The 19,691-nt window shown below is 40.8% G+C and overlaps 2 protein-coding genes across 3 annotated transcripts in view; one reads left to right on the top strand and one right to left on the bottom strand.

Annotated features, from left to right (window-relative positions):
* LOC139477383 (microtubule-associated protein futsch-like) overlaps positions 1 to 2,744 on the bottom strand; it is a 57,449-nt gene extending 54,705 nt beyond the window's left edge. For both annotated transcript variants that reach the window (XM_071259948.1, XM_071259955.1), the window contains exon 1: positions 2,555 to 2,744. In XM_071259948.1, the coding sequence (XP_071116049.1) occupies positions 2,555 to 2,702 (148 nt within the window). In that variant the 5' untranslated portion in view covers positions 2,703 to 2,744. The remainder of the gene's footprint in view (positions 1 to 2,554) is intronic.
* Positions 2,745 to 2,845: 101 nt separating this feature from the next.
* The window catches only part of LOC139477374 (ubiquitin-like modifier-activating enzyme 6), a 109,377-nt gene continuing 92,531 nt past the window's right edge, over positions 2,846 to 19,691 (top strand). Inside the window, exons 1-5 of the mRNA XM_071259936.1 lie at positions 2,846 to 2,891; positions 5,055 to 5,114; positions 9,412 to 9,506; positions 12,880 to 12,908; positions 15,372 to 15,466. Coding sequence (XP_071116037.1) covers positions 5,074 to 5,114; positions 9,412 to 9,506; positions 12,880 to 12,908; positions 15,372 to 15,466 — 260 coding nt within the window. The 5' untranslated portion in view covers positions 2,846 to 2,891; positions 5,055 to 5,073. The remainder of the gene's footprint in view (positions 2,892 to 5,054; positions 5,115 to 9,411; positions 9,507 to 12,879; positions 12,909 to 15,371; positions 15,467 to 19,691) is intronic.

The raw sequence follows: 19,691 nt of genomic DNA, 5'->3' as shown, positions 1-19,691 counted from the left end.
ACGCCAAGTATGATTTTACTGAAGCAGCTACTTCTCTTCAATATGGAAGGACTGTACCTGAAATAGGATCCTTTTTCCAGGTTGGCTGAAAACATGTTGTATTACATAGCAGACCTGTAATGTACATGTACTGTTTGGTCAACAGTTCCAAGTTGTACAAGGTGGCTGCTTTCACTGTTTTCCCAAGATATTTCTGAAGTTATATTGTCTGACAAACCTACAACATTGTTGCACAAAGAATTTATGGTGTTGGCTTCAGTGTCAAAGTGACATTCAGAGAAATGTAGAGGGAGATAACAATCATATGAACAACAACTTATTCTACATAATGACTGGTTGTGTAAGGGAAATAACAGAACAAAATATTACACAATGTTGGAAATCCCTTCTGTGAATACAAAGAAAAATTGGTTCTAGTTCTCACAAACTTGAACATTTCAGGCAAGATTTTTTCACACTGTATGAATCATACAATACTATTAACATGGCACATTTTCAAGGTCATCTATGAGTGATTAATATCAGGATGTTGTACCCCCCCCTCAAACTGAACATCCCTCTGACCCCAAAATATGTCACTGGTAAAACAAACACTCCACTCCCCTCCCAGCCGTTTTTCCCTCTGAGTCAGGATAATATTACAGGCTGGTTTCTAGCTGCCAGCACTACAATGCAGGGCTCGCTCGGCTGACTGAGTGAGTGAGTGACTCATACTTGCCATATACGTACTATGACCTCATACTGGCAATCTGTAACAGTTAACCCAGGAGTAGACAGGCCTCCGTGCAACTCAGCACATAAAAACCTGTCAATTGCATACTTTAGGGAATCAAATATGTATGTTTCAATTCTGTGATGTTGTGCTTGTCAGTTGAAAATGACTTCTGTTGTGATAACCATATCAATATTGATAGAGCTTGTTTTTTCCTATTTAACCAAGACTGCTGGGTATGTAAATATTTTATCTCTGGAATGAAACTGCCTCCATAATCAATGGTAATCATTACAGCAATCAGAATACATAAATGACACATTGCTATAATCATGTTAGTCAGGGCTGGTAGCACTGCATGATTGCAGTAGCTGCCTCCATTATACTGCTGTGTGCCAAATGCTTCCACAAACAATAAGACACATGTCAAAAGGCATTAATATCATAAAAAATATCACAAATATTGAGCACAACCTAGTTCCTTGACCGACTTGTCTCAGGACTGAAAATTTAAATTGCAAATTTCCAGTTGAGATAGTATTTCATCAGAAGAAGCGGTATTTTCTGAGAGGTACAGTCAATATCTGCAAGCTCTGGTCAACAAGTACACAAACATGGCAAGCAACACCTTTGTCATTTTCCACATGGCACACAGTTTATTCAAATAATGAAACTCAAAATTCAGACATTGTTTATCCCTCGAGGATTAAAAAATTAGTGCAAATGGACAAATTGAAAACTAGTGTAAGTTCAATACCACTTAAATACCTTATTGTAAACAGACCACAGTTGCACTGGACTACCTAGGACTGAATTCATATCATGATGGAATCAATTACTCCATCCACTTAAAAATGAGAGGAACTTGCAATAAAGTTATGATGGTGATAATTAGAATAATCAAAATGATCCTTTCACTGAGGGTATGTGGGGCTATTGTTTCATTCACTTAAAAGATATTATTAATGCAGATATATACAGAATCATGACAGCTGGTCCTAAAAAATGAACAATATTGTTTCCCACTGAAACATTATAACAATGAGCATTGTAATTTAAGTTGGAGAAGCTACTCAATACATTTCAATTAGATGATACATATCAAAACGGGAAATAGGAATTAAATATGTGTGAATATCAAATAAGTAATGGGGATGATGAAACTGAGCCAATAACATCTTTCATGTCAAATATCTAGAAAATGGCAACATTCACACATACTACATCACCTACTTACTTATCAAAGATCAAGTGCAACATCTATTTGTTTCAAAAATATTATTCTAAGCAGGGGTTATTATTATTCTTGAGTCATGTCTGTAACTTGGCAAACTTCCCCGTCAGTGCCCTACCATAATTATCTTGGGTAGGAGAGAGTGAATGGTGCAGGAGAAATAATAAATTATGATAATGGTCTGTCTGTTGAAATCCTGTTTTTCTCATTCATTGAATAAATGTCACTTCTTTGCAAAAATATGTCTCAATAGCTGACCCATTTCTGTTTAGCTGTAACAAAAGTGGCAAAAGGAAACATTTCGCTAAACTGGTTTGTTTCGACCATTGTTCGCACGATAGTGAATTAAGTAAATGCTATGCGTGACGCATTTATCGGCTTCTAACTGTCCTCTTTTTGAAAATTTAAAGTCTAAATATGAATTTTTAAACAAATGTCACAATTCTAAACAAATACTGCAAGATTTCTATTTAAAAACTACTGCAGTCTAGCATACCATTGTGCGTCTGAAAACCGACACCATTCGGCTGGTGCTTGCATGCTTGCCGATTCCTGGTAGTTCTCAGAAGCGGCTGTCAAACTCGACAACACATTTTTTAAATTCCTACCTGTCGTGATTTCGGCCAAAATCAAATTCCTGTGTTCATCGGAAAGGGGTTCTCCAATAACCAAAAGCAAAGCAGCTTTGGGTGGCTGTGAAAAGCCCTGATCATCCGTTTCGGACATCGACATGCTATCCACTGCATCCGTCGCCATTCCTCACCACTGAATGTGTAGCCTCTTCTCTTGCCGGCTAGAAGAACGGGCACCTTGTTTTGTAACGAAACGTTTCATTGGATATACTATTCACGGTAGCGAATCGCATAACGTGTAATCGATTTAGGTTTCACTTCCGTTACCGGGAAATTACGGAAAGAAGCGATAGCTGGAGTGGAAATAGAGTTGGTGTGTATGACTGTTTCGGTGATCATGACTTCGTGTGTTTAACAATTCATCAAAGTTGTGTGTGTGAACATACTTTGTCAGGCTACATGTAATCTGAATTTGACAACAGCTTGCATGTCGTCTGGTTAAAAGTTCCAACTGATTCGTAAACACGACTGACACTTATGTTGCAGTTGTGCAATCAGCTATGTTATGATAAATTTCAGGCACAATTTTCCACAAAAGCAAGCATAACATTTCATTGCCTATTCAAACGGCTGCACGTACAGAATAACCAGAGAGCATTTTAACGTTTCAAAGGTCAGGTTGTTAACCTTATAAATCACTCTTTCCACGATAAAACGCCCATTGACCATTTTCCCAGTGCCTCAGATTGGCGGAAAGACTTCTGCCCGTAACCCCCCTCCAAAAGTTATATATAATATGTATGCGTTACTCCTCAATCCTTTTAATTATATATATTTATGAAGGGGTGGGGTGGGGTGTGAGAGGAAGGCTTAACTTTTTGCCTTTAAAATCCCTTCTTGGTCATTGGTTACTTGTTGGTTGGTTGGTTGGTTTGTTGTTTAAAGCCGCACTCTGCAATATTCCAGCTATATGACGGCGGTCTGTTAATAAACGAGTCTTTACCAGACGATCAAGTGATTAATATCATGAGCATCGATCCACACAATTGGGATCGATGACATGCATCAACCAAGTCAGCGAGCCTGACCACCCGATCCCGTTAGTCGCCTTTTACAACAAGCATAGTCACCTTTTACTGCAAGCATGGGTTGCTGAAGATCTATTCTACCCCGGATCTTCACGGGTTTGGTTACTTGTGTACTACCATATTATTTTTTTACTTAGCCAGTGATAGGGTTAGCCATGGTAAGAAGTCTGAGACCATTGATAATATGGAAGGACTATAGGGCTGGGACGGGTAACTCGGGTACTCGGGTGGGTAATGAGTAGGACCCGGGTACCCACAGGACTACCCGGACCAGTAGTTAGTCATGTGATATATTGTTTCATGATAAAAATTCACTATATAACTACATGGTTACATGACAATTTTAAGTCTCTAATTAATGTTCGCATTTCTTTATGACCATATTCCTTCTGACTTATATATGTTTGAACAAAGCTAAAACTTCAGTCAATGTCAGTGTATGCATGACCACATCGTTTTATACTTGTATCTAGATACATTCTGCCAGGGCTACTGTCAAACTAATCCCAATCGGACATTTTGTACCTATCTCTTGACACCAACAGTGGGTACCTGGGTAGGATCGGGTCATAGGGGTGTGGGTACCCGGGTAGTAAATTTGGACTCGTCCCAGCCCTAAAGGACTAGCTTCGTTTTTTCTTGCAAAATCTAGTTTTGTTACATAAACCACAAGTGGGGATTGAGTGTGGACTAGTTGCATTACATGCGTGCATTTCTATTCCTGGTGATTGCATGTGCATGTATTTACCATCAGCAGTACGAGAACAGTCTGTTGTTCCTTCTGAAACTATTTAAACATATACTTAGAGCATTCCACTCCCATTTAATTCACTTCGTACAGATAAACCCCCCCCCCCCCCCCCCACACACACACACACACACACGCACACACACATCGCTTTGTAAGTGTAATAATATTGCAAGAATTAACAATAAACCCTATTTGACTTACTTCACCTTACTTAAACATCTGATAATCACCAGACTGTGAGAGAAATACAATACACTGAAATGCTTTTGGTTGGATGAACACACAAAATGATTTGACCAATATGATCGCAACTATATTATTCAGCATGGTAGGAAATTTATTGACCGGACACTAAGTTGATGACATGTATCATGCAGTATTAAGCGCTCTCTATTTCTTGCCAGACATGTTTATTCAAATATTCATTAAAAACTGCAAAAAGGCAGGGGAAATGCATGGCACCTTTTACATGTGTTATTCCATTGATCGTTTGTTGGTTTCGATTTAATAATTATTCTATTTTATGCATTGTATTGGATTAATAAAGTAAAGTTCTGAAGGTGTTGGATTACACAGAAGATGAGACTTGTTATAGAGATAGGGGTTTGGTGGGTGTGCACTGTATCATGCTATATACCATGGGGATGTGATACCTGTTTGGTGTGCATATAAATCATATTGCAATCACTTTTTGCAGGTTGACTTAGAAAGGATAGATGATGGCGTCAGAAGTTGAAATTGACGATACACTGTACAGGTAAGTCCTAAACGCTGGACACTGAAAATTCATTCGTTCAGTTGTATTTGCCCCCCAACAAGGAGTGTCCAGATTCATCATAGCGGTGATGTATTTTAATTTCAACCTCTTGGGAATACAGCGTTAGAAATTGGCACTAGTCCTGTAGTCCTTACCAAACTGCCCAAGAGTAAAGGTATCGTAAGGACTAGTAGAAATTGGCCCATTTTAAGGGTTTTGCTATATGTTATCATTATAAGGACTAGTGGACAAAAACTGTTAGTTTCTTACCCTGGAATACAGGGTTAATTCAAGTCCCCAGCGACCTATGTTCTTTAGAAGAGGCATCTGAATGGAAGGGGTGGTCAGACTTGATGACTTGGTGTCAACGTACCCCAATTGCGTTCTTAATACCAATCACTGGTTTGTCAGGTCAGACTTTATTATGTACAGGCTGCCATCATTGAGCTGGATATTGCAGAGTGTGGGGCAAGACAACAAACAGATGTTTACACTTATCCTGAGGGGTGATCGGGTAGCCTAGTAGTTAAAGTGGTTGCTCGTCAAGCAGAAGACCCGGGTAAGATTCTAGACATGGGTACAATGTGTGAAGCCCATTTCTGGTGTCCCCCAGATATTGCTGGAATATTGTTAAAAGCGGCGTAAAACCACACTCCACACTACTTATCCTGCATTACTCCTTAATGCATCTACTGCTTACCTTATGACAGAAACGAAGCTGAAGACATACAAAGTTGTTCCAATCAAGAAGCCTGACCCTTACACAGCTTGCCATGTGACTAAACAAGTGATGACGCACTTTGGCATTTCAGTAACCCTGTTGCTATTTACTCTACTCAACAAGCCAGTAGCTGCCCTCCTACACCTAAGGCACATTCGGTTCGGGTTGTACATTGGCGACTGTCTCCTGAACCATCTGGATACGGCTATCCTGGTTCTCCATCAAGACTTTACCAGGCACCTTCTTTATCAACTGGGATGGGTGGTCAAAGAGGCGAAGTTGGACACTTCACCAGTGGCAAGTGTTGCTGGGCTTGCTCACATCAGCCCAGGATTTGACAAGCAGAGCTCGTCTGAACTTACTACCGATACAGGAGTTCCTGGTGCCATACATCAGACATCTAAGTAGGCATCACTATACCGTCTCACCTCAGGATGCATCTCAGCTGGTGGACGATAGAGTCGACTGTCTAACACGTGTTTGTTGATGCCCCTCTACAGGGTTGGGGTGCACAGGACCAGACAGTTCCAGAGGTGTGGTCTGATGTTCAGTGCACTTTGGACATCAACAACCTTGAGTTGGAGTCACTCATTATGGCAATATCTCATTGGCAGGAGTGTCTCTGGACATTCAACTCGCCATATCCACCGACAGCAGCATGGTGGTTTGGTACTTGCGCAACCAAGGGACAACGCACTCTCACTCCATGTTCCAAAAGACATTTTGGTCCTTTAATCTGGTGAATCATCTGGGTCAATGATTTCTAGTTCAGCACATCCCTAGGTGTCAGAACATTCTGGCGGATGCTTTATCCAGTCCAGACAGGCTGTCTACCACAGAATTGAAAATCAATCCAGAGGCGTTTCAACTGGTGCATCAGCGGTTCGGTCAGGCCAACATCGACCTCTTTGCCTCGCATCAGAACTCCCAGCGAAGGACATATATCTCTCTGATCCCAGACCCGTAGGCATTGGTGATAGATGCATTCAACATGCCTTGGGAAGGACTAAGAGCGTACGCTTTTCTGCCTCCTGTACTCCTTCCGTAGGTGATTCAAAAGATAAGAGCAACCAAGAGGCTAGCTCTGATTTTGATTGCGCACTGGTGGCCGACGATGGGGTGGTTCATAGACCTCAGAAGTCTTGCAGAAACTGACCCACTACCCCAGCCAGAGTGGTTGAACCTACTCATCCATCCTCACATCAAGTTGCCACACTCAACATCAGGCTGATTTCATCTTCATCCCAAGAGAGCTTTAGGCACAAAAGGCTATTTGGCACGGGCAGCTAAGGCGATTGCTATGGCGCATAGACCATCAACCCGAGATCTTTATGATTATCAGTGGCGATCCCAAGAAACCTTTTGTACAGGGAAGGATCAGGACCCCACTACTGCATCGCCCTTATTCTTGGCTGAATACCTCCCTTATCTGCGTACCAAGCGACACCAGGAAGGCAACACCATTGCTACCTATATGGTGACTCTCAGTTCAGTGTTGGCAGTTTCGGAAAATGACCAAGTTCCCGGATCTGTAGGCACTTTTACATTCATTTCACTTTGAAGATCAGAAGGACAAGTTTTGCCCTCCTGCAATGTCGTACTTTTGTGTTTGCGTGCTTCCCTGTTTGAGTCTCTCCATGCTACATCATTTTATATCCTCACGAAGAAAACAATATTCTATTTGGCACTGGTCAAGGCGGAAGGTTTAGTGAGCTTCATGCTCTCAATATTACCTGTGTACACTTTGAGTGTTGTACACATGTAGATGTTCTCCTCGGGCTTTGCTGGGATTTCATTGTCATGAATCAACAACCAGGACAGCCCTACTGGTTCTTCACCATCCATCCTCTATCATCGATCGTAGGAGCCAAAGACGAGGAAGAACACTTCTTATGCCCTTTATGAGTTACAGTCGTCGCTCCAAGACTTTGCATGATGCTTGGAAATGCCTTTTTATTCCTGTATCTCTGACCTTCATGACCGAGACAAACCGTAACACTATATCATTATGGCTTCAGGCTTATAAATTGCCAACCTTGATGTACCGAGCTGATAGTCGAAAGGGTTCAGCAGGTCACCAATCTTTGTTGCCATTAAAATGCTCCTCCTGTCCAAAGCCAGCCGTACCTGACTTGTGTAGTGTTCGCACACCTGACATGGGGGTTATTCTGCTTATCAGCAGTTTGGCTTGGTAAACCAGTTTCCAGACTTTAGCACACACTAATTTCTCTTGCTGCTTTTTACCAGACATCCCCATACTCCCGTACCGTCCATGGACAGGATTGGTCACAGTAGTTACAGATCTCAGCAAGAGACTGCCGTTAACTACTGGAGAGTTTATGTCACAGAGGACCGTCTCTGAAGGTATGCCCTCTGCCGTATCTCTGATAAAGATGCATTAAGGAGTATTGCAGGATAAGTTAATATTTAGTAAACTCTAAATATTTTTTACATTTGTATACTTAATTATCCTGCATTACTCCATCTAAGTGCCCACCGCAGTGCTACTTCCCCACAAAGTCTTCAGATGTTATGTTCAAGAAGTAATGTGCCCATACAAGATGTTTCCACTTCCGGGATCACGTGGTAGCTGTGCGAGAGTATTTGCCACACAACTAGTCAGAACAATTTCTTCTTCAGCTGGACCTCTCACAGCTTTGTCTTTCTGTCAAAAATAGCAGTAAATACATTAAGGAGTAATACAGCATAAGTATATTTAATCAAAATTTCATTCAATAATGTTGAGATATATTTCTGCGAAATCGTGTGTCCCTCCGCTACTTACAACTTCTGTTTACCCCATTCCATAAGGTCCGTTTTACCATATACCATGACAGCACCAACTCCCACTATTCACAGCAACCACGATCATATTATCGCTATTAATTCACCTTGAAGCGAACCTTAGTTGACAGAATGGATACATATATCATAACTGCCTTACTTTGATTCGTGAAAAGTCATGTTTGTTATAGTTTGACTATTATATCAACATATTGTTTTTACGATGGAAATAGCAAGATTGACGAAGCCTCAAAGGTGATTTGTCAAATTGTTTTATTCTTAAAAAGTATCCGACAATAACCATGGTTATCATTAATTTGAAGATATATAGTTAAACCTTCGATTAAAATAACCCGCTATCAGAATATATTAATTTTAGTAAAATTGTAGTTTAAGATTCTAATTTTTTCAAATTTCTGTTCTGTTATGTTATTAGTTATGTTTTAACGCAGTCACCGGTAGATTTGGAGAAAAGGTGTGTACAGCTTAGTTTACGAGACAATACACACTGTAATCTTAATCCCTGCATGTAAAACAATGCCTAGCATAACAAGAAAGCCATCCCAAATGGTAGATCATCATGTTTTCATTCACAAACTTTGTCCGAGGGTTGTTCCTTTACCTGAAGTGAAGTTATGTATTTTTTAACAGAAAAATAGTTTGATGAAAGTGTAACCATTAAATAGGCCGACCCCTTTCTACAGAATCGATTTGCTTATTGGGCTTATTTACAGTCATATACAGTATGCATAATGTGAAGCTTTGATGTAGCCTGTGAATCTTGTATTTCAGTCGTCAGCGTTATGTCCTGGGAGACAGTGCCATGAAGAGGATGGCCAAGGCAGCGGTGCTCATATATGGCATGGGTGGACTTGGAGTGGAGATAGGTGGGTATAGCATCTACATCTGAGATTACCGCTGACTTGTGTCCAGTAACATTTTCCTAGGGCTATTCAGTATGGAACATAAGAGTCTGCCACTAGTCGTGCTACTGGCTTCTGGTACATGTAGTTCAATTTTATAGAGAACTCAATTTTACAGAGTAAGAATTTCTGAATTTGTGCTCTGGTATTCTCCAGTATTCACAAAAATTATGTGTGATTCACCACACACTCTATGAGGGTTTCTGATTGGCTCATTTCCAGGATCCGGGGTAGAATAGGTCTTCAGCAACCTGTGCTTGCCGTAAATGGCGACTATGCTTGTTGTAAGAGGCGGCTAATGGGATGGTGTGGTCAGGCTCGCCAACATGGTTGAAGCATGTCATCGTATCACAATTGCAAGGATCTATGCTCATGATATCAATTACTGGATTGTCTGGTTCAGACTTGATTATTTACAGTCTAGTCCCGGGACGGGTAACTCGGGTACTCGCGTCGGGTGGGTTCTGAGTTGGACCCGGGTACCCACATGACTACCCGGACCCATGGTTAGTCAGGTGATATACTGTAATGACATAAACTCAATGGTTACACCACAAGTATAGCTGATGTTCACATTTCTTTCTCACTGTGCAAGCATTTGTTCTAACTTTTATGTGTTTGAGTAAGGATAAAGCGTCTATCAACTGCAGCGTATGCATTACCAGATCGTTTTATACATTATCTAAATAGTTTTTGCCAGAGCTGCTGTAAAACAATTTCCATCCGGACATTTTGTACCCAACTCTTGAGACCTAAAGCGGGTATCCCGGTAGGGCCGGGTAATAGTCTGTTGAGTACCCGGGTAGTAAATTTGGACTCGTCCAAGCCCTATTACAGACCACTGTCATATAGCTTGAATATTGCTGAGTGCGGCGTAAACAAACAAACCGACCAACCGACCATTTCCAGGACATTCACAGACTCATCCAAAATATCTTAATACCATTTGTCTCACTGCTTTAGTCTGTTATGGTTGTCTGTGAATATTGTTACATTGTCTCCCGAGTGTGTATTGACTATATAGGCTCCTCAGCTATGTTGCATATGACAATGGGATTGTTTACATTTACTGGGATGAAGAGTTTCTCAATATACACAGCACGATTTTCCTAGTAATTTTAGTTGTAGCGGAATATATCTTTTTCTTTGACCAGTTCACCAGGATGAAGGTCCACATAAGCTTATGACTTTCCTGTTCGTTTGTCAACTTCTCCATCTTGCCTGGTGGGATGGGCCTGTTAAAGTAGAATGTCTAGTGCTATGATAAGATCATTTCATGGTGTGTATATCAAAATTTAGTTTTAAAAAAAGGGGCGGGATTATATTTTCTGAAAGACTCTTTTTGTCTAAGAAAGGAAAAGGTCATAGACTGTGTAGCAACATAATGGGATTGACTTGCCAGTCAATGCAAACAAAATTGTTGGATTATGAGATGTGCACTCAACTTTCTCCATTACTGAGTATGCTGCAAAATCTTATATCATTTATCTCCAAAACTGTGGAGCAAAGTGAGCTACAGTGCCTTCTTTCAATAAATTAACACTAGGCCATTAAATACCATGGCAAGATGCCATGATTTCAGCTCGCTGTATCATCACAACACCTCATTATTTGAAAGGAACACGTTAGATCACATTTTTGACTTCTTATAGCCCTGTTAAGGAATAGGTTCCAAAGTTTGATGTCGTGTAAAATTAAAGTAGTACTTCAAGTTTGGGGCCATTAAGTTGACATCTCGTCATAGGTGTAACAGTGAAAAAGGGTTAAAAGGCTGTCAACATACCAGCTTTATTAATCATTCCGAAATAGGATTCCTTTGACAACTGTTTTGGGCGTGAGGGGACTGGTCTCAGCATTGAAGGAACTCATTTTTCCTACCTTCAACTTTTGAATTGCTCTGTAAGTAACAAAGAGTGTCTACTTTCCTGTCTCACCAAATGAGCACATGGGAGTCCTCAAGCTTTATCAGTGTGAGTGCTGTAGAGTTTCTCATTGGCTATGTTCATGTAACGTTAATAAATTTCATGAAAACTTTGAATTAATGGTGCCATTTCTGAGTCACATTATCTGAGTTAAATGAATACTTCAGGGACTAGATCACATCATTGTGACAACGCTCCCCCGGGCCTCTTTCCACTCAGTACTCTCGGTGCTACACCTGTCGTAACTCCCACTGACATAGACTTACAGCAGTCATAACACTAAGATCACTTTGTTGCATGAGACCCAGCTCTGTTAATTCAGTCACATCAGTGTTGTCACAATCATGTGAGCTGCTCTTTAATGTATACCTTCATATTATATTCCGTTATTCCAGATACTAAATTTTGAACTGGTCAATCCTGTTTGATTGATCTGAGTAATTTTTAGTTCATTAAGTCACAATTAAGGAGGTGAAAATGATACTCTTTTTTCCTGACTTGATGTTAACAATTCAGGGAACAGATGGAAGCATGTGTTTCACATGACTGTCAGTAATATTTTTGTGTCTTTATGCTGCTGGAGTAGATGTTCACTTATTGTGTTCAGTTGGTGTTGTGATCAGATCATGACACACACTGACATTTGTGTTTCAGTATGTTGAAGACCTTTCAGTATCCTTATATGGAGAAAGGATTTATACAAGAGATAGCAATATTTGTTACAGCCGTTATCTCTACCGGATTGACTGATATGGAGGACAATAGGTTGGGGTGTCACAATTCACAGATGCATCGATACATTGCATATTTACATCTGACCATACAATACTTCATGTGACTACCTACTGATTGATAATTTGATATACGGAGGGAGACAGATCAGGGAACACCTCTCCATCGCAGTGTTCCTGTATGTAGTTCCAGATGTTCACCCACAGTGCAACACTACGCTGGTGGAGAACCCTGGAACAAGCAGTACTTCCATGTGTTCCTTTACTCGCTTCTCTCCGTATGTTTTCATACAGCAGGAGTTTTCAGATAAACTGGCCTAATTTTCTCTATTTGGGATATATTGTCTTGACCACATTTCATGAAAGAAAATGCTTAATCTGATTGAATATAAGCAAATTAACCAGACGTGTGAATTATGTACAAAGGGGGTAATAGCACCAACCACTGGTCAGCCAGACTGTATGGACCATGGAAGCAACTCATAATACATATGTTTTTCTCAAGTCATGTGATATGTATTGATATAAGGGGTGTGGGTATTGACACACCCCTAGGTGTTGGTAGGAACATGCAGTAAGAAACTAATGGAAGGAGGGAGAGGGTTGAATGGTAGAGACAATGGCCCAGAGCAATCCTTATCACTGATTATGGCACCATGATAATTATCCATTGTTCTCTTGCAGCAAAGAACTTAGTGCTGGCTGGAGTGAAGGTAAGAAAGTTGGCATTTTATAAATCAACTTCTTCATAAACAATGAATAATGATAATATGGTAAAATAGCTGTATATTTTCAGAAAATTCCAATAGTGAAAGCAAACTTCACACTGTGCCTGTCCTATTGGTAAAGAAACTGTATCCCCAATTGGAAAAGAAACCATGAAATAGTTTTCAAGTCATAGGTTGACACAAAAAATTCCTCTGAAGGATGGACGGATGGATGGAATTTATTGTCCCTTTTAGTCCGGGGTATAATGAAACAAATCAAATGGTCAACAAAATTAATGCACTCAATAAATGTTAGGATTACCTGTAAAATATGCTGGTTTAATTCAGTTTCAACTCGTTCTTTGGCTAAAAAATGGGGCTGTTGAATTGGTTCCAAAAAAACTAATTTTCTACTTAGATTTCTTTTACTGAACATTTGTGAGACCTATATCTTGAAAACTTTTGCATGGATTCTTTTCAAATTTAGGGGACAGTTTCCATACTAATAGAAGAGGTGCAGCGGAAAGTTTAATTTTGATACGTGTATTTTCTGGAAAAGAAGATCTTTTCATGTTTTGAACTTGAATATTTTTTTACTCCAGCATTTGTGCGACCTATAACTTAATGACTACTTCATGGAATCTTTTCCAATTTGGGACTCAGTTATCTATACCAATAGGTGAGGTGCAGTGCAAAGTTTGATTTCAATAAGTGGATTTTCTGAGAATATATTGCTTTTTCGTGTTTTGAACTTAGAAATATGTTGGAATCGAAGTCAGGGGTATTAGTGTGCCCTGCTCACCTTTTTGTCTTGTTGCTTTTTATGTTGATACTCACTTAAAACTTATGTTGTTTACCCCATGAGGAAGGGGTGGAGCAGGTCATTGTAGTACTGATGCTTTTTAGTAGGCAGAGGTGAGAAAACAGTGTGTTTTTTCAAATAGTCAAATTTACCAGAAGTTACTAAAAGTGCTCTGTCTGTGACCATGAGTTGGTGGTTGCTCCCATTGCTGACTGAAGCTTGCCACAGATCCCACACACTCATGTGATGTATTGCTGCATCCCCACTACGTTGGTAGCCATTGTTGGTGGATGTAGTATATTGTGGATGTTGCCCCATGTTCTAGAGTGGTAGGTTTCCCTTGCTATTGTGAAGATTCATTATATTTAAGTTGTGCAGCACATTGCTATTACCATTACTATCACTTGTGTGTACATATCATTTTGTAATGAAGCAAGATTTTAACAGTAATTGAATAATGACAAGCAGTGTCATTATGCATCATTACTTGTTAAGCTGTATTTGCTGACTCTAAGTAGTCTGTGACTTTTTGCTGCAATTAAGTAGTTCTGGGAAGTTTGAGGGCAAATAGGTCCCTTGTGGCCTGTTTTTGTCTTACTAGTGATGGGGAGGTCATTGTCGTATGGGGTACTACAGATATGTACCCAGGCTGAAAGCATAATGCAGAAATGTACCCTAGCTGACCCCTGAAGCAGATGGGTGAGTGGCTAACTTCTTCCCCGGGGAAGGTTTGGCCTTGTCCAGTTCTTCCCCGAGGACTTAATAGCCTCAATTGGAGGGAGGAAAGTCTGGGCAGAGGTGGGGAAGAACTGGCTGCGGGGATGTCTCGGCCTCTTACATCGATTTCACTTCCATGCTGTGGTTTTGTTAGAACATATTCTTCAGCTACAGCACATACAACCATGATTGATGTTTATGGCACACAAAAAATCAGCAGAGCACCCAGTTTCATTCAATGGACAGTCCACTAGCTCCAGTGCTGTGAACTGGCAACCTAGGGTACATTTCTGTGTATATTTGAGAAGTATCCTTCATATTCTCTTTTTGCATTTGCCATTTGTGACAGGAACTTTATTTTGTTTAATGGTGTTTTATGTGGGAACAATGTAACACAATGCTTGGAGTGTGGGTGATGCTGTGTGAATAATTCCTGCGCTTTTATTGAACATTTTTTGGTCATCCAACTTGTTTCAATAGGTAGGGAAACAATCTGTGATGTTTTTGGCAAGTGTAATTGTCAGGTTCAGCGGTGCCTGTAATAAAAAAAGAAGAAATGTGACACATTCCTGAATTTTAGTGTAGGTGGATCAAGCATACGAAATAACAAAAAATATAACTCCTTATACTTTGGGTTACTCCTGGGTTACTATGAATTTCACGTACACTTATTAAAAAAAAATGAGATAACTGAAGATAATTGCAGCTTTAACTATCAACCCTAATGTGTTTGTAAAGAGTAAGTAAGTATTCCACTGTAAGAAATGTTCTGTAGAATCTGAGTACATGTTGCCAGGACAGCACCTTGAACAGATTGTGGTTGTTTATCTCTCCAATGTTGATATATTCCATCAGGATGTCCTCCACCAGAACCTGCATATCCTGTTGTTATTCTCCACAAAGACTGTATTCCCCTACCTAGACATGACATGCGTCTCATTTGTTTCCAGTCGCTGACCATCCAAGACAGGAAGACGGCCACCGTGGCAGACCTGGGCGCTCAGTTCTTCCTGAGAGAAGAGGATGCTAGAGCCAACAGGAACAGGTGAGATTTGGTGGCAGTTGTTTCCTCCGTTGCAAGTGTACCACACCACTCCACACTCTGATTGTCTCTTAGTGAGACCAAGTAGGGTAGAAAAACAGGAAGCATCTCCAGCACTTTGTTTTCTTGCAGTGTTGCATATTTTTTAATATTTACTCCAAGCTTGTTTAGGTTCTCTTTGCGTTAGTGGTAACTAGACATGCATTAAACAGCATTTATTTTTCATGTTTGATAAAAATACTTTAGGCTTTGATGTACAAATTTCAAGAATGGGTATAAGTTTGTTTCCTAATTTGACAAGTCTTTTGTGCTTATATCAGTTTTTCTTGCACCAGTGTTCATTCCAGTTAGTGAAGAGTTGGACCAAACCCGGACAAGATTTGTGGCCATTTAAGAAAACATGTGGGAAGTCTTTCTTAAAAACAGGGGAACCACAAATATGCACTTAATCTCTGGTGCATGTTTATGCATCCACTATGATTTCAAACACATTTCTTTGATTTTCTGACATATGGACAGAGAGTCATGTCATGCTAATATATACTCAACAACAAAAGTTCCTGTGACCCCAATATTTAAGTGTATTTTTCAAACAAGTAAAGTTTGGTTTTCAATATTGTAGTACATGTATGGAATCAAGTCACAAAAACGCAACTGCTACAGAAAAGCATGCATTCCATGCAAAAGTTGACTTTATGCAAGCCCCATGAATTTTACTACCCATGAATGGATATAAAAACATGTGCGTTAACAGGATTCCATATGCATTGTTTAGCATCGTGCTGACAAAAAACACTCAGAAAAACAACAAAATTAGGCAATTATTCAACATTACGAATTGCCACGCCTGTCCGAAAATGAGCGTCTGCAAGCCATTGGTATGCTTAAAGCAGGATGGAGTCAACGTGATGTTGCAAGACAATTTAACGTCCACAGAAACACCATTTGGTGTTTATGGCAACGTTGGCAACTGATGAATGCAGTCAGAGACCATCCTCGGACTGGCAGGCCACGCGTAACCGATAATTGACAAAAAAACTGGATTCGAACAACACACCTACGAAATCGATTCCAGCCAGCAACAGTGACTGCAAAAAGCATCCCTGGCCCTCGACAAATATCTTCACAAACCGTCGTCGCCTCAGATGTGCAGGGATTGTCGCCTGAAGACCCGCCAGACTCTCATTTTGACAGGAAACCACCTTCAACCACGTCTACAGTGGTGCAGACAGAGTCTACGCTGGACGGCCATGAAGTGGGGACAAGTTCTATTCACTGACAAGTCTCGTTTTCACTTCAGGCACAGCGATGGACGGATTCGAGTGTACCTACGTCGAGGTGAACGTTATGTTAATCATTGTGTCATGGAAGAAGATCGGTTCGGGGGCGGCAGTGTTATGGTATGGGGTTTGGATTACAGCAAGACAGAGGACCCGTTTGATAGTGGTAGAGTGAAATCTCAATGGACAGTGCTACCGCGACGAGATCATCGGCCCTTTTGTTCTACCGTTTTTGCGTCATCATGGCCCAGTCATTACCTTTCAACATGACAATGCCCAGCCTCATATTGCTCGACTTGTTCAGGATTCTCTTCAACAAAACAACGTGAATGTCATCCCCTGGCCGGCTCGCTCCCCTGATCTCTCACCAATCGAGCACATGTGGGATCAGATGGATCGGCGCTTTCGACGTCAACCACGTGTTCCACATACGCTCCAGGAACTTCGAAACATGCTCCAGCAGATATAGACAGCTATCCCACAGGACTTTGTGTGACGCCTGGTCCATTCCATGAGATGAAGATGTTTTGCTTGCATCGCAACCAGAGGTGGACACACACGCTATTGATTTGTAAATTGACATTTTTGCATGTTCATGTTTTTTTATGAAATCACACATTTTCTGAAGTCAGTATGGCAAATTAAACCATTTGAACACTTACAGGAGTCTTTTATCTGTTGCAAACCAAAATTGTTTCAGATTTGGTAAAAAACATAACTTTGCATTAAATCTTATTCAATGTCTCAGGAACTTTTGTTGTTCAGTATATATTTGGAGCCAGTAAAACAGGCCATTTTATTCATGAGCTTTTGCAATTGGCACATCTACTTCCGAGATTTGTAACCAAGCTCCTAGGGTTTACCTCATACCCTGTAGGGATTCTGAAGAAGACAAGGTCCCCAGTGTGATGCTTGTGACAACTGACTAGGTCACCACTATCCCATGCTTGTTGTAAGAGCTGACAAGGTCACCAGTATCCCATGCTTGTTGTAAGAGCTGACAAGGTCACCAGTATCCCATGCTTGTTGTAAGAGCTGACAAGGTCACCAGTATCCCATGCTTGTTGTAAGAGCTGACAAGGTCCCCTGTATCCCTTGCTTTTTGTAAGAGCTAACTAGGTCACCAGTACCCCATGCTTGTTGTAAGAGCTGACAAGGTCACCAGTATCCCTTGCTTGTTGTAAGAGCTAACTAGGTCACCAGTACCCCATGCTTGTTGTAAGAGCTGACAAGGTCCCCTGTATCCCTTGCTTGTTGTAAGAGCTAACTAAGTCACCAGTACCCTATGCTTGTTGTAAGAGCTGACAAGGTCACCAGTATCCCATGCTTGCTGTAAGAGCTGACTAGGTCGTCAGTACCCCATGCTTGTTGTAAGAGCTGACAAGGTCACCAGTATCCCATGCTTGTTGCAAGAGCTGACTAGGTCGTCAGTACCCCATGCTTGTTGTAAGAGCTGACAAGGTCACCAGTATCCCTTACTTGTTGTAAGAGCTGACTAGGTCACCAGTATCCCTTGCTTGTTGTAAGAGCTAACTGGGTCACCAGTATCCCATGCTTGTTGTAAGAGCTGACAAGGTCACCAGTATCCCATGCTTGTTGTAAGAGCTGACTAGGTCACCAGTATCCCTTGCTTGTTGTAAGAGCTGACTGGGTCCCCTGTATCCCTTGCTTGTTGTAAGAGCTAACTAGGTCACCAGTATCCCATGCTTGCTGTAACTGTAAGAGCTGACAAGGTCACCACTATCCCATGCTTGCTATAACTGTAAGAGCTGACCAGGTCACCAGTACCCCATGCTTGTTGTAAGAGCTAACTAGGTCACCAGTATCCCATGCTTGTTGTAAGAGCTGACAAGGTCACCAGTACCCCATGCTTGTTGTAAGATCTGACTAAGTCACCTGTATCCCATGCTTGTTGTAAGAGCTGACAAGGTCACCATTATCCCATGCTTGTTGTAAGAGCTGACAAGGTCACCAGTATCCCATGCTTGTTGTAAGAGCTGACTAGGTCACCAGTACCCCATCCTTGTTGTAAGAGCTGACAAGGTCACCAGTATCCCATGCTTGTTGTAAGAGCTGACAAGGTCACCATTATCCCATCCTTGTTGTAAGAGCTGACTAGGTCACCAGTATCCCATGCTTGTTGTAAGTGCTGACTAGGTCACCAGTATCCCATGCTTGTTGTAAGTGCTGACTAAGTCACCTGTATCCCATGCTTGTAAGAGCTGACTAGGTCACCAGTATCCCATGCTTGTTGTAAGTGCTGACTAAGTCACCTGTATCCCATGCTTGTAAGAGCTGACTAGGTCACCAGTATCCCATGCTTGTTGTAAGTGCTGACTAAGTCACCTGTATCCCATGCTTGTAAGAGCTGACTAGGTCACCAGTATCCCATGCTTGTTGTAAGTGCTGACTAAGTCACATGTATCCCATGCTTGTAAGAGCTGACTAGGTCCCCTGTCTCTCATGCTTATTTAAAAAACAACAACAATTTATTATCAGAATATTTTAGCCAAAATTAATTATTTGATTTTCATCCCCTCCTGCCTCCTGTGAACAATTGGCCACGAAAAATACAGTGCCTCCCACCTCACATTTTTTTTAAACATTTGCAGGAAAATGAATAAAAATAACTTTATTGTGGCCTCAGGCTGAGTTTCTAATCTACATTGGCATCAGGTTTCATGTATATCATGTTTAATGATATTGCAACCTGTGTCCCCACTTTTCTATCAGTTGACATCAGCTCAGTGATAATGAAGCATGGAATATGGGGCAGCTGATGGACATTGTCATAGTTTTAATCTAACATGAGACCATTTCAGTGTCTTGAGTTTTCCAGAAAGGGTTAGTTTGCATATATTTTACATTTCAGATTGTTTTGATTCATAATGGCGATATTTTCAAATGTATGGTTACCTTTATAATGTCATTTTCTGATCTTGTGACAT

Source organism: Haliotis cracherodii, unplaced genomic scaffold (genome assembly GCF_022045235.1).
Source record: "Haliotis cracherodii isolate W230 unplaced genomic scaffold, xgHalCrac1.p SCAF_1, whole genome shotgun sequence".
NCBI lineage: Eukaryota > Metazoa > Mollusca > Gastropoda > Lepetellida > Haliotidae > Haliotis > Haliotis cracherodii.
The sequence above is the reverse complement of the archived record's forward strand: the minus strand, read 5'-3'. Positions and strand labels throughout refer to the sequence as shown.